Source organism: Aspergillus sydowii (genome assembly GCF_001890705.1).
Source record: "Aspergillus sydowii CBS 593.65 unplaced genomic scaffold ASPSYscaffold_17, whole genome shotgun sequence".
NCBI classification, from domain to species: domain Eukaryota; kingdom Fungi; phylum Ascomycota; class Eurotiomycetes; order Eurotiales; family Aspergillaceae; genus Aspergillus; species Aspergillus sydowii.
Window position 1 is genome coordinate 475,192 of NW_024467875.1, and position 14,068 is coordinate 489,259.

Sequence of the window (14,068 nt, forward strand, 5' to 3'; positions counted from 1 at the left end):
TGACCTCAGTTCCGCCCGCCGATCACCGCAGCTGGGTCGGTCAGTCGGGCTGAGCTGAGGTAGGTATCATTGATACCTCGCATGATTGAGCTTCTTACGCTCGTCGCCATCGTCTTAACATCTATCTTCCATCATCTTTGATTTCGTATGATATCGTTTTAAAATGCTTCAAGTATCTTTCCTTTAAATGAGGCTTCCAGCTTGATCGTTTTTGGCCCTGCTCGCCATCTGATCAGCCTTCGCGTTCTCTCTCCACACTATCCCCCACTCCACTCCCTAGATAGCTTTCACCATGGCGGACGAGGCAAGTAGGCCTCTGCTGGGCGAGGTCCATCAAGAATCTCACTATCAGACGGCATCAATAATACAGCATCATCATTCATTTGAAATATCCTCTGAGTCAACGCCGCTCCACGAGGGATCTCACCATCAGAGTCAGACATCATCAATAGGGCAACGACGTCAGTCATTTGAGCTGTCCTCTGAATCAACACCGCTACTTCACCGTCGCGATGAAACCAACGTATCTACATACGGTGGTACAGAGCCACCGCGAGCTTTATCTCCAGCCTCCGAAACTCTCTCCCCAGATGACAATCCGAAGAAGTTACGGCGGAAATTTGGATGGACAGTCGTTTGCGGCCTACTAGCTATCGGTGCTATTGTCGTCATCCTTGTGCTGGCTTTCATTGCCCCAGAAGTGGTTAAGCAGTACACGAAGAGAGCCGTCGTATTTAATCCGACAAATCTATCGGTCGAGTCCGCCACGAATGATGGAGTGAGAGCCAGATTACAAGGGGATGTCTTTCTTGACGCCAAACGTGTAGAAAGCGGATCGGTAAGAAATTTTGGGCGATTTGTCACCTGGATTGGGAGAGAGGTCGAAACCAGTCGGTCCAAGGTCGATGTCTACCTGCCGGAATACGAAAATACTCTGGTTGGGACTGCATCTTTGCCCGCCATAAAACTTAATATCCGGAATGGCCATGTGAACCACCTCGATTTTGAAGCCGACCTCGTTGCTGGCAACGTCGAGGGCTTACGCTCCATCGCTGTTGACTGGCTAGACGGAAAGCTAGAACGCCTATTATTACAGGGAAGTGCAAGCCTACACCTCAAGTCAGGTTTGCTGAGCCTGGGAGAGCAGACCTTGACTGACTCTATCATATTTGAGGGTATGTTTCTTACCTGGTTTAGACTTCTCTCGCATTTAACCCCATATCTAGGAGATGATTTTCCGTCCGTACGGGAAGTTAACATCACTGAGTTCAACGTACACGACGTAGATTCACCTGACGACGAAGGAGCAATGGCAGTCAATGCGTCTGTTTTAGCTCTGATTGATTCTCCGTTTTCTCTGCGCATTCCGCCTCTTGGTTTTAAAGTCCTCATTGCCAACTGCTCGCCCCGCGATGCTTATATTCCGACCGCGGATGTTGTGACTAAGGAGATTGCAGTTACTACGGGCCACAGTGCTGTGATTGATGTTTCTGGCATCATTAGAGGTCTCCCCGATGAACTAACGACGAACTGTCCCGGCGAAAAGAGGTCACCTCTCGATTCCCTTCTCACAAGTTACATACATGGCTCTCAAACCATAATTTATGTCCGCGGCGCGGATGTGCCGTCCTTGGGCACCCCCAAATGGATGACCGAAATCCTCCAGACGGTGACCGTGCCGTTGCCCTTTACGGGACACAATTTGGATAACCTTGTGCAGAACTTTTCCATGTCTAATGTTCACTTCTCGCTGCCGAACCCCATGGCAGAACCGGATACTCCCGAGTCTCTCCCTACAGTATCTGCTTTGGTAAAGGTATTGATTGCGATACCAAAGGGACTGGACTTTGAATTAGATGTTCCTCGAGTACGAGCAAAAGCCGACGTCTACTATCACAAAAATAAACTAGGTGTTCTCGACCTGAAAGAGTGGCAGCCCGCCAATTCGACTCTAATTTCCGATGTCGATAATTCCACCGTTTTACAAGTGAAATTTGCCATGGATAACGCTCCTCTCGAGGTGACCGACGATGATGTATTGGCCGACGTCCTCTCGAGCCTGATATTTGAAGGAAGGCCAGTTGAACTTTCGGTTTCTGCAAGTGTCGATGCGGAGTTGGCGACAGTTCTTGGCCAGGTTGCCGTTCGTGGAATACCGGCAGACGGAAAATTCGCTGTTAAGCGTAAGTCCCATCATATCTTACACAGCATTTTGCTTATTCTTGTTTAGCACTATATGGAGGGTTGTTGCCGGGCGATTGGAGACCACAGGTAGAAAACATCGAGCTGGGGACTACGACTGAGTCATCGCTACTTGTCAACACAATGGTCAACTTTACGAATCCTACTCAGTACTCAGCATCGGTGCCTTTCGTCGACTTACTCCTCGTATATAACTCCACCGAAGTTGCTCATCTAACGGCGAGAGACGTCTCAATTGTACCGGGCACGAATACCGGCGTGGATGTGGATCTTCAATGGAGTCCGCTTGATCTGGGCGGACCTTCAGCTGTACTTGCTGGCCAAGATTTACTTTCACAATTTGTCTCAGGTAAGTCACATTGTCTTGGGAATAAATTTTAAAAACCGTTTAATTGAGTTGCTCTAGGCTTCAACACCTCGGTGATGATGACAACGCACGAAGGAACTATTCCAGCATTACCGAAACTTGGACAAGCCCTATCTAAGCTAGGGTTTGAAGTGCAGATTCCTAAATTGGCACCCGGTCACAATGATGACCCCCAGGGCTTTATACAAGATGCTACGGTATTATCTACCTTTTTGGATACTGTCTCTCAGGCCTGAGCCTATCATTTGATATATCACATATACATATACATATATTGAGCGTCGTCGTGTGCCTGCAGTATATATCTCAGCTTTCCGTTCGAGACTCATTCTCTTGGAAAAGAAAAAAGAAAAACTAACTTCCGAGTGCTCTTAGCTGCATCTCTTGTCTTCAACTGCCGAGTTCGCCTTATACTCTCCTTTAAACCATACAGCACTGGAAGTCACATCGATAGAAGCACAAGCATTCTATGAGCACGACAAGGAGGTCGGCAAAATTAACTACAACCAACCCTTTCCAATACCGCCCGGCCTGTCTCATTCACCGCGATTACCGGTTGAATTGGATATGGAAGGTATTGGCTACGATGCTGTCAAGAGAGCTGTTGGTGGTTCACTTGACCTAGATACTATAGCAAAGGTTGGCGTTCGGATTGGGAATTATAGGGAGACTATACATTACCGTGGCAAGGGGATTAAGGCGAAAGTTACACTGTGAGTTAATAACATCGAAGAAGGGCGTCAGAGAACGTTCAATTGAAGGTGTTGATTTGGTAGCAACTGCCAATACATAGGGTCTAAAACTTCCTTGGAACGTTTCCCTGTAGAAGTGGATACTGTAGTATGTATCCGTACCTATTGCACACAAAGAAGATCGCTTAAGATAAAATCTACTCTTCTATGCTCACACAGTCAATGGCTTAGTGATGTATTGTAATTACTCGCAACCCAGTGATTACTGGCATCTCAACGCAGATGGAGATATACAATCGTGAGACAGATCCAAAATTGGGCCAAGGTAAAAAGCGCACGATAATACAGGAATCGATTTCATCAAGAGACAAGCCTCGCTTTTAAATTGCAATGATGCGAATTAACTTAACCAGGAGGGAGAGTGCTGGCGTCGACAACGTCGGCGGCATCCTTCTCAATGTCGTCGTTGGCCTCGAAAAGAGGAGACCTGGGCAGAGCCATGAGACCGGTACGAGTGGATTCAAGGATACCGAAGGGCGAAATGAGCTTCATGAAGGAGTCAATACGATTGGGCTTAGCGGAGCTATCGAAGACCGGTTAGTACAAAATCGGTTATTTCCATGTCAAGAGGAGGAGGCGGGAAAACCAACAGTTCAACAATGCAGTTGTTAGTACTGATGTCCAACACCTTGCCGCCAAATTGGTGGGTCAATCGTGTAATCGCATCCAGGTGCTCATGCTTGTGTCGGAGGGCCTGACTGCTAGGGAGGTTGCGAGGGTGGTATTCCTCGGCCTGGGACGTCTTGCTCTCGTTGCTCTTGTCCTTGTGTCCTTCCATGGAGTCGACGGGGGTGGTAATTTCGCGGTGATGCTGAAGCAACTCCTCGAAGAACTCGGGACCCAAGATGCTGACCTTGGCCAGGAGTAGCTCACGCTGCACGAGCGCCGAATCCGTGTAATCAAGGACAGCCCAGACGGGGACGAGGTCATCTAGCTGGCGACGAGCCTGTTCGACAACACCATCCTGACCCTGCAGCACGATAGTCATGCGAGACAGGTCCTCCACCTCGGTGTTACAGACAACAAGACTGTCAATGTTGAAGCCCCGAGCAGCCAGAATTCCAGAGACACGAGAGAGCACACCGGGCTCGTTCTGTACCAGACAGTTCAGAATATGACACTTGGGCGGGTTCGTCGGACGCGAGGGAGTCTCATAGAGGATTGACGAGACAGCCGTAGGTGCGTCCCATTGTGGAGAGATATCCGCTACAGGGAGCGTGAGAGGGGAACGGCGGTGCAGAGCCTTGTAGGCCAATGCGGACGTTGAGCTGGACGAAGCCCTGGAAGTGCTGAAGGTTGATCGGGGAAGAGAGGTCGCCAGTCGAGAAGTGCGGCTAGCCACGGAAAGGAAAGGCATTGATGCCGTCTTTGACAGCATCTGAGGGTGCCGAAAAGCCATGATCTCCCCGAATTGGAAGAGACTGGCAAGTGAATCACAGGGCAGTCTGTTTGGAGCGAGGGTTTGCAGTCATTGACGGCTTTCGCATTTCATTTTATCTTGGGTCCAGTCACGGGTCCGACCTCGGGGAGCTGACTCATTCTCCGGAGTGCGACTGGCTCTCCGACTGCGACTGCCGAAAGGGAAGCCTCTTCCGCTAGCCTATCTAGGACTAGTGTATATTTTATAGACATGTGACCAGGCCATCAGGAGCTCTCTCTGAGCATCCATATTTCTTTTGAATTTGCTGTATCGTCCGTGTCTGCTCCAGTCAGGGATACCTGATCTTGACGCGAGTCGGGGTATGGTTCGCCCTGTCTTAAGAAGTTCATTTGGCTCCCATTGTCCCAAAGAACCCCGGTTCCAGCCCTCTCTTACACTAGCCTACTAGGATCGCCTTCGACTCCACCGCCAAACTAAACTTCTTTGCAAAATACTGGTCTCCAACCTGTCTGGGCATCCCGCTCAACTTCGACTCAATTCAACCCCGAAACTCGAATATAAGATAGCAGCCATGGCTGACGAAGAGCACCGTCCGAAACGTTCTCGTTTCGACCAAACCACTCCGGAGCCGCGGCGCCAGTCGCGGTTTGACCGTCGTTCTCGGTCCCCTTCTTCGCGACAGTCGGAAGCCACTCGAACCCGAAGCCCACTCAGTCGCGAACCCCGGAGCCCCGGTGCAAACAATAAAGCGGACCCTGTCGCCGCAGCTGGTATGTTTTGGGTTTGCTTTGTCTGGAAAATGTATCCTAGGGCGCAACTGACTCGAGGAATAGCTGCCGCCGCCGCCAAAATCAACGCCCAGTTGCAAGCTAAGAAAGGAATCCAACATGTCGATGTTCCTCCGATTCGCGCCGTTAGTTAACCCCGCTGGGAGCCATCTTATATTTGCGCACATACTTACCCCGTTTGGTTATAGACATCCAGCCCATCCCAACCAGCTACCCCATCCGGCGGTGATGCAAAGTTGAATGCCGAGATCTACGTTGCGGACGGTGATTATATCAGGGATATAGAGATCAATGATTTGCGCAATCGATATACACTGACAAAAGGATCAACACAAAAGATGGTAATTACTCCTGTTGCATTCACTGATCTTCCAGGCGTCTTCTCCCCCTCCTCCTACCTGCTGTGATTGTGAAGAAGCTTACCCAGTCCATGCATAGCATTTATCCCCTCGTTTGCATCTGCTGACCTCAATTGTGTGATATCTAGATTAAAGATGAAACTGGCGCCGGTACGCGTTCATCCCATGTTAAATGCTTATCAACTCTTTTACTCAAGAAGGAAGCTTATCAATTAATTTTCAAGATGTCACCACCCGAGGAAACTATTATCCCGACAAAAGCATGGCCACTGCAGCGGTATGAGATTTATTGTTATCTATATATAGTGCTATGCAGGCTAACAACTTCCTGTCTATAGAATCCTCCGTTGTTCCTTCACATTACGAGCACCTCCAAAGATGGCCTTGAAAAGGCTGTTGAACTTATTAATGATCTTATGAAGAAGGAGCTGCCTAACTTAGTGGATGAACGACGGTTTCGCCGCCGGGAACCTGAACAGGTTGAGCGAGATGAATTTGGTCGCGTACGTTTACCATCACAAGGGACTATCATGGTTACTGACGATCTATAGCGTAAATGGCCGGAAGAGAAGATCCCCGTTGCTCTGGAACCGATTCCCGGGTTCAACCTTCGCGCGCAAGTAGTTGGACAGGGTGGTGCCTATGTGAAGCATATTCAGCAGAAAACACGGTGCAAGGTTCAAATCAAAGGCCGCGGCTCCGGCTTCATGGAGCCTAGCACTGGCCGGGAAAGTGACGACCCGATGTACTTGCATGTGGCGTATGTGTACCCTCTCCTGTCAGACGAAACAAGACACTGATCATGTTATAGGGGCCCCGACCCGAACGAAGTCCAAAACGCAAAGGAGCTATGCGAGGATTTGCTGGCCAATGTTCGGGAACAGTACCAGAGGTTCAAGGAGAACCCACCCCAGCATAGCTACGGCGGCTATGGACAGCGCGGGGAGCGTCACAACAATTACGGTGGTGGCTACAGCGGTGGTTACGGGGCTCAGAGCCAGCAATCGCCTGCTGCATCGGCTAGCCCATCGGCGCAAGGAACTCCAGGAGCGACAAATGCCGCCGACTATAGTGCGCAATATGCTCAGTACTATGGAGCTGATCCATACGCAGCATATGGTGGTTACCAGAACTACGTCGCCTACTACCAGTATTACCAGCAAGCTGCACAACAACAGCAGCAGCAGCAGCAGCAACAGTCTCAGAGCCCTGCTCCTCCAGCTCCCCCAGCATCTGAGGCCCCTCCGCCCCCGCCACCGGGATCAGGATCTCCCCCACCGCCCCCTCCCGGTGGCAGCTACAGCGCGGTACGTACTTTTTTCCCCTTGATGTAGTATACACTACTTGCTAACAAACCCCTGTATAGGTTCCACCGCCACCAGGGCTCTAATTATGATTACCCCACGAATCTCACTTGGATATGCAAGATTCTACACGTAGTTGAACACCTTGATGGGCTTTGTATCGCTTAGTCTTACCTTGCTAGTCTGTATCTATAATGCTAACGAGCCCACCGGATATATCCTACCTGGTCTGTGACCTGGGGTAAAAAAAAAGGAAGAAACAGGGATTTATATCGGGCGATAATTAGTCTTGAAAAATGTCTTTGTCCTCACATCAATACATCCGGATCTCATATCCCTTTTGGCGAGAATCATCTCTCGTCCAAATACTGTCATAGGGTATATTATCCCATACAGTTAAAGTCGATGGCCCGCTAGGGCTTTCATGATTGAAGTCAAATACAATGCAACTAATAAACAAAATGATGCGAACGTTGTAGTGACCACCATCTACTCACAATAACAATGAGCGTTGCGTATGAGTTCGGGAAACATCCGGTCCAGCGGAAATGTCCCCTGATGAAGGTTAATGTAATCAACAAGGCCCTCCTCCGGCGCCATTTTTGCCTTGCGCTCTGCTAGTGCCTCTGGGCCTTCCTTGCAGAAGTCACAAGCATAATCACAAGTTGAAAACGGCCTTTGTGTGGGACCAACTTCACTGGCGGCGTGATTGCCATCGTCCCCAGAGGCAATATCATCAGAGTTGCGTGGAACTTGGGAAGCCATCTTCTCTAATTCTGAATCCCCAAAGAATTCCCTAATCAACTCATGCCTACACCGGGTCGTGGTCTCGCAATAATCAACTACTTTCTCGAAGCTTTGTTTGCGGGCATATAAGTTTCGTAGAAGGGAGAGTTTGTTCCCCTGGTTCAGGCCTGCGTTCCGGCCGCCTGCGCGATTGTTTACATTCTGGATGTCCCGACGCAGACGCTCGAGAATTCGTTCTCGCTCTTGGGGGTTATAGTAAACCACTGATGCTGCCGCGCGGCCATCGCGTCCGGCACGGCCGGATTCTTGAACGAAACTCTCAAATGTTCGTGGGGGACTCCAGTGGACGACGAAGCGGACCTCCGGGTGGTCGATACCCATTCCGAAGGCGGTGGTTGCGACGATGATGTAAAAGGCTAGGGGCCTTGGGTTAGGCTCATTGGAGTCACCGTTTGCATGCTGTTGCGGCTGCTGATTTTGAGGCGCTATCCATTCGTTTTGAACTTTGGTTCTCTCGGCTGCGGCGAGTCCAGCATGGTATGCAACTGCACGGATACGGTGATCGGATTCGCCTAGCACCTCTGCCAGCTTTGCAGCGACCACTCGGGTAGAAACGTAGACTATACCAGATATCGGGGGTAGTTTAGACGCTGCATCAGCGCCCAATCGGGCTTCACGTCGGCCTTGAATGGAACGAAGCCATGTGACAAGATCGTAGACTTGGAAAACCTCGGGCTCTGTGGGATCCGGTGCGAAATCTTCCATGAACCGAATTTCGTAATGGATATTGGGTCGCGCCGAAGATGTACTGAAGATTTTCATTCGAGTCGGATCCAGCCCCAGTATGTTGATGATGTCGGTCCGGACCTGTGGGGTGGCAGTTGCTGTTAAAGCGCTGATAGGCACTGACGGGTCCGTTAGAGAACTCCTGAACCAAGCAAGGTCCTTATAAGCGGGACGGAAGTCATGGCCCCATTCGCTTATGCAGTGGGCTTCATCGATGGCGATGCGGACCAACTCCCGCTGTCTGTGAACAGTTCGAAGGGTTCGTCGGAACGTGTCTGTCTGGCAAAGTTCCGGTGTTACATAGAGAAGCCGAATCCTTGGGTGTCCAGAGAGCATGTCATCCAAGATTACTCGTCTTTCTACTTGTGAGATTGTCGAGTTGATAGTAGCCACCGGAACACCTAACGCCTGGAGTGCGTTTACTTGATCGGTCTGGAAGCGTGTCAGGCTCGTTCCAACAATAAAACCATACGAAAAAGAACCAAATATAAGCGAGGCTGCCCTGATCTGAACTCACCATCAATGATAGAAGAGGAGATACAACGACAGTCACTATGAAGCGGATTTAGCCGAGGATTATAACGGCCGTTCTGGCAGGGGAGACCAACCTCCGTGGGTGGTCATGGCAGGCAATTGAAAGCATAGACTCTTCCCAAATGAAGTAGATGCTTGAAGAAAGACATCATAGCCTTCGACGGCAGCCGTGACCACCTCTCGTTGAAGAGGGCTATTACTTAGTTAGGTTTCGCCGCAGTCAATCAATCCATGCGGAATCTATGTAGCTTACCGGAATGACTTCTTCCGGAATACCCGGTGTAGGTAGAAGTCCAAGTCCACCTTTCGACGGCATAAACCGTTGTTTAACATCACTGCAGCATTTTAAATGCCATAAGAGAGGAATCCCCAGGTTCCTGGCGAGAGTTGCTGGATATATTAGCGGAGAACGCGTCGCGGAAGGCAAAATGCACGATATCACGTGAGCCTGATTGAGTGCTGTTCTTGGAAGTAAACTCGAAAGTTATAGTGATTATTGGGCATGGAGTAGATGACTACGGTGATGGATGTTCTTCATGCTTAATGCTCAATATTATTATCGCTAAAATACAAGACCATACAGAAGAGAAAAGCCTGTACGCACGAGGAGTTACTCCCACGGTAAGAAGTCACTCGAGGATATACTAGGTATGAGTCTATAATATACACAAGAACGCTATTTCGTTCCAAATTCAATGCGACGATTGGTCCTGTTCAATTGTCTTTCCAGCTCTTCCTTGACAGCTAAAACATCCAGGCCTTTGCGTTTGTCGGGTTGCCAGATGCTCTCCATGCGAAGCCAAACTTCCATAACATCGTCAGGTCCACAACAGGAGCCAAANGCGCGTAGAATGATCTTGATCATTCGGCGGCCTAAGAATACGCCATTCTCGAGCCGATGCTCCAGCGGCTCTAGGCTGTCTCCTTCGACTGGGAGTGGTTGCGTCGGGTGGCTTTCGGGGATGTCGACGTCGGTATAGAGATCTGGTGTATCCCTGTAACTAATATCTATGACGTCCTCGTCTACACCCCGCGGATGTTCGGTGTGTTCTTCGAATTCATGCAAATCGTCTTGCAAGTTAATGGAGGCAGAAGGTAATGGCGTGTATAGCGGGTTTGATCTATTTGTCGAGACCAATGGTACCGTTGGGCCACCCCCGAGTGGGTTCTCCCAAACAAAGGACGAGGGCAGCGCAAACGATCGATCGTGGACTCTAGTCTTGGACTCATAAAGCGCCCGCAGATAGGCTTTCCACACCTTTCGCAGCTTTTCCGCTGTCCACCCCTTCTTGTGTCGACCATGACGAGCAAACCCATCAAAAAGCAGCAAATAGATCATTCCACGTGGAGGTACAGGATAAATATCTTCCATATCGCTGAGAACGGAATTGAATGCATCCAAACTCCCCGATTTGTGCGCGTGGTGCGTTAGAAGGATATGAAACGTTCTTGTATCAGGCGCTGCTAGAAGGGCTTCTTGAAGAGCACGATGGTGGTTTGGAAACCTGGCCTTCAAGGACGATGACAATTGTAGAACACGGCCTAGCTTCTTGGCTGATTTGCGGTAGGAAATGAGTTCTGACGTGAGATGCTGGCTTGCGAGAAGCGTGTTCGGCCGAGTCTGTAACATTTTTTGATAGACATGCTCTGCAGACTCCTCTTCACCAGCTCTGAGAAAAGAGGCCATAACACAGTTCATCACCGCAGTATCAACAATTTCCCCACTTCCCACAAACTCATCAAAAGCCTGCCAAATGCCATCAACGTCCCCCACTAAGCCGTAATAAAATATCTTGGCGACTTTTCCCGCACGGCCGAATTGGATGTTTCGTCTATCCATTTCCGCTATCAAGCGATCGGCGATAGTGTATTGGCCCGCTTTAATAGCTATGTCAAATAAGATCGTAAAAACCACTTCGTCTGATGAGATTTTCGCTATATGTTCCATTTGGTTCCAGATACCGATTGCCCGGACCAGGTCGTCTTTAGTTACCTTTGCCGAAGATCGACCTGCTAGGTAAATAGCAGAGGTCCAAAGGGACCGGGATATCGGAAGACCTGAAGCCAACATATCTTCCACCAGGGCCAAATAACGTCGAGCATCAACCCAACGGTGGTCTCGGGGTTTAGCGAACCTGCGCAAAAGAGCACCGCGGGAGCGTTTTGAAAGATGCTTCACACCCGGGGATGGAAGTTCCCTATAAAGGGTGAAAATATAGTGATTGGCCTTGCTCTTATCCATAATATTTTCTTCCAGTTTTCGGACTGAACTGAGTTCAACAGAGCTTTTTGTTTTATCGAACTGTGGTGAAAAGGTTTCGAAAGCGGCAACAGCATCAGCTGCTTCTTTCCAGGACCCTCCCAATAATTCTCGATATATCTCCGATGTATGCTGGTATAATTGTTTCGCGGAGCTCTTGTGGTCGCTCCCGTTGTCCAATATGGAACGGGAACCTTGCTTGTACTCCGCCTCATGTTTTATGTCGCAAATCGGAACGCATTTTCGATCGTCGTGGGTGATAGCGTCGCGAAAGGATCTATCTAGATGTGCGTCTTTGCGCTGCAGTGACCGTCGATCTCTTTTAAGGCAATCCGCATAATCTAATCTCATATAATCAACATGCCTCCTGTGTGAAGGTCGGTGTGCTGATGTCTGACTTATCCGATGGTCATCAGGATCGTAGAACACCTGTGGTTGTGCGACACTTGAGTTAAACATTCGTTGAGTCCTTGGCCGATACACTCCTAAATTCTCAATTCGACCTAAGGAGCCCGGCGGACTTGCGGCTGGAAGCCGCCTCGAGCTTCTCCACACGCCCCCCTCCCCCCAGTCTCTTGTGATGCCTTTTGAAGCTTTCGATGACACTGTGCTTAGACGCCTGCTTCGAGGGGAGTGCTCGTGGCAGTAGCCAGCCATCACCAGAGAGCGGACAAAGATGTCTGCTATTGACGTCGCGGCTGGGCGAGCACGTCGTACGGAACCGATTCGTCGGACAGGAGCATTGGGGACGAAGGAAAATGTCGGAGTACGCATATGTCTAGTATCGAAGGATGGGCCTGTGATTGATCCTTGCGAGAGATATCGCAGGTGTGGAGGGCTCTGGGACTTATTGAACTGAGGCATGAGATGGCAGACATTGTGGTATCGATTCAGCCATGCATAACCAGGATAAGCCTAAAGAGACTTCCAAAATTGAATGGAGAGAAGAGAAAGAACGGAACGGCGAGTTCTGACGCGAGAGAACAGAGTAGAATGCGGGTTTCCGCGTGTGTAATTGAAGTTGCCCTGTCTCTGTCGCTGTCAAGATTCAATATTTGAGAGGATGCGCTTTTCTGAACGGAGCGGAGTCTGCGCTGGGGCCAATCGGAGGCGCTCATTGCCAATCCATCTTTTCTCCCTCAACAACCTCAGCTCCCCATCGAACGGAACACACTGCAAGAACGGATCCTCCAACTTTGTTTATGGTCTGGGTTGTATACCTGTTAAACTGCCGAAGTATTGCTCTTTAACATCCCAATCGCCCCACGAATACCGCTAAAAACCCTCTTCAAAACATCGCGTCGGAGCACCACTCCCCTCCGTCCACGATGGGGAAGTACAATCTCACAGCACTCCGAGTGCGCCAGAGTGCGATCCAATCCAAAGCTGCTGGGTCTCATGGTAACCTTCCTCCGTGGGTTAACGTTGTTCGCGATATTCCTCCCGCTCAAATCCTCGTGCGCGATCGACCCCCACAGCATCAACTTGTACGGCAGCGCATGAAAACCTTTCCGGGAAAATCAACGCCGCAGGCCGTCTTTGAGGTACAAGAAAAGCGTATAAAGCCGAAGAAAGCTAGCCGCATGTTTCTTCCCGTGGAGATCAAGTATGAGGAGGACCAGCTGCGGAAAGAGTTCTTCAAGGACCATCCTTGGGAGCTGGCAAGACCTAGAATCCTTCTTGAGACTTCAGGCAAAGATTTTGAACACTATGACTGGAAGATGATGCAGCAGCCGGGCAAGAGACTAGATGGTGAGAGGTATGTATTGGTGGCCTCAAGATAACCTATCAACTACGTTACGGTGTCCATAACTGACATCCCTTCCCTCAAAGTGTCGTGCAACGACAGCTGTGGCTCCTGAACAACGTCCCCAACATGACCAAGAGCCGTGCTTACGACATTGCGCGCCGCGAATTCTACCGACTCCGTCTACAGGAGGACATCGAGCGTCGAGTAGCTGCTGAAGAAGCGCAAGCTACAGGCGCGACTTTCGGACCTACCCGCCTTGAGATCGGTATGCAACTTGAGAACCAACAACATGAAATCTGGAAGCAATGGGCGAAGACAGAAGCACAGGTTGTCGACCAAACGTCAGCATCAGCGGAAGAAGAAACCGCGAGCGAGACCGCCCCTCTAGCGGCTTGATTTCACCAGCCAGTTTTGGGCTTGTGGAAAGGTAGTCAATCTTAAAGGCTTATGTATATTATTGTATTCTGCTTGATTTGAATCAACTCCTGTACAAATCCTCCGCGTGAGGTCGGGTTATGTGATGGGACTCAATAGTTGCCGCTCCTACAATTAGAATTCGCAAAGAATATTTAAAAAAGAAATCAGAAAAAATTGAATAAATCATATACACGGGCATAATACAAAAGCGTGTAATTATAATGAAAAGGATGCACTCCTTAGTGATTGGGCGAGTGGTGAATTCGTCTGGGGATGCGTCCACCCGGCCAATGCGCTGTCGTCCACGGAGACCCGATCCTGGGAGTTCTCCGTCCGTCACCTCACTCCAACGTCGACTCTGCACCGTTTCGCTCAAACCCCTGCGGAGAACGGGGCCTGTTAATATCTACGGTGGCATTAC

At 49.8% G+C, this 14,068-nt stretch overlaps 6 protein-coding genes across 6 annotated transcripts; 3 read left to right on the top strand and 3 right to left on the bottom strand.

Annotated features, from left to right (window-relative positions):
* Positions 1-292: 292 nt before the first annotated feature.
* On the top strand, positions 293-3,286 carry ASPSYDRAFT_163014 (uncharacterized protein; the record flags this gene model as incomplete). Its single annotated transcript, XM_040843128.1, has 6 exons — positions 293-328; positions 419-1,175; positions 1,227-2,183; positions 2,231-2,551; positions 2,609-2,766; positions 2,945-3,286. 6 exons carry the CDS (start codon positions 293-295, stop codon positions 3,284-3,286), a joined length of 2,571 nt encoding a protein of 856 aa, XP_040696977.1.
* A 380-nt stretch (positions 3,287-3,666) lies between these two features.
* ASPSYDRAFT_162989 (acetolactate synthase regulatory subunit) lies at positions 3,667-4,720 on the bottom strand (the record flags this gene model as incomplete). Its single annotated transcript, XM_040843127.1, has 2 exons — positions 3,667-3,844; positions 3,912-4,720. The coding sequence occupies 2 exons, from the start codon at positions 4,718-4,720 to the stop codon at positions 3,667-3,669; spliced, it is 987 nt and encodes a 328-aa protein (XP_040696978.1).
* Positions 4,721-5,273: 553 nt separating this feature from the next.
* Positions 5,274-7,183, top strand: ASPSYDRAFT_162939 (KH domain-containing protein; the record flags this gene model as incomplete). The annotated part of the gene is made up of 8 exons (XM_040843119.1): positions 5,274-5,472; positions 5,536-5,615; positions 5,679-5,831; positions 5,978-5,999; positions 6,074-6,126; positions 6,188-6,352; positions 6,401-6,609; positions 6,661-7,183. 8 exons carry the CDS (start codon positions 5,274-5,276, stop codon positions 7,181-7,183), a joined length of 1,404 nt encoding a protein of 467 aa, XP_040696979.1.
* Positions 7,184-7,642: 459 nt separating this feature from the next.
* ASPSYDRAFT_213015 (putative RecQ family helicase RecQ) lies at positions 7,643-9,597 on the bottom strand (the record flags this gene model as incomplete). Its single annotated transcript, XM_040844057.1, has 4 exons — positions 9,474-9,597; positions 9,295-9,413; positions 9,204-9,238; positions 7,643-9,118 (listed from the first exon to the last, which is right to left on the bottom strand). Exons 1-4 carry the CDS (start codon positions 9,551-9,553, stop codon positions 7,643-7,645), a joined length of 1,710 nt encoding a protein of 569 aa, XP_040696980.1. The 5' UTR covers positions 9,554-9,597.
* A 155-nt stretch (positions 9,598-9,752) lies between these two features.
* Positions 9,753-12,521, bottom strand: ASPSYDRAFT_51300 (pentatricopeptide repeat protein). Its single transcript, XM_040848264.1, has one exon. It carries the CDS (start codon positions 12,342-12,344, stop codon positions 9,897-9,899), a length of 2,448 nt encoding a protein of 815 aa, XP_040696981.1. The 5' UTR covers positions 12,345-12,521; the 3' UTR covers positions 9,753-9,896.
* Positions 12,522-12,614: 93 nt separating this feature from the next.
* rsm25 (mitochondrial 37S ribosomal protein mS23) lies at positions 12,615-13,853 on the top strand. The gene is made up of 2 exons (XM_040848265.1): positions 12,615-13,239; positions 13,314-13,853. Exons 1-2 carry the CDS (start codon positions 12,809-12,811, stop codon positions 13,624-13,626), a joined length of 744 nt encoding a protein of 247 aa, XP_040696982.1. The 5' UTR covers positions 12,615-12,808; the 3' UTR covers positions 13,627-13,853.
* Positions 13,854-14,068: the final 215 nt, after the last annotated feature.

Bases quoted from the DNA above. Each gene is read 5' to 3' on its own strand.
- rsm25 (XM_040848265.1), top strand. From the start codon at position 12,809: ATGGGGAAGTACAATCTCACAGCACTCCGAGTGCGCCAGAGTGCGATC. The intron at 13,240-13,313 runs GTATGTATTGGT...CTTCCCTCAAAG, and splicing joins AAGAGACTAGATGGTGAGAG to TGTCGTGCAACGACAGCTGT.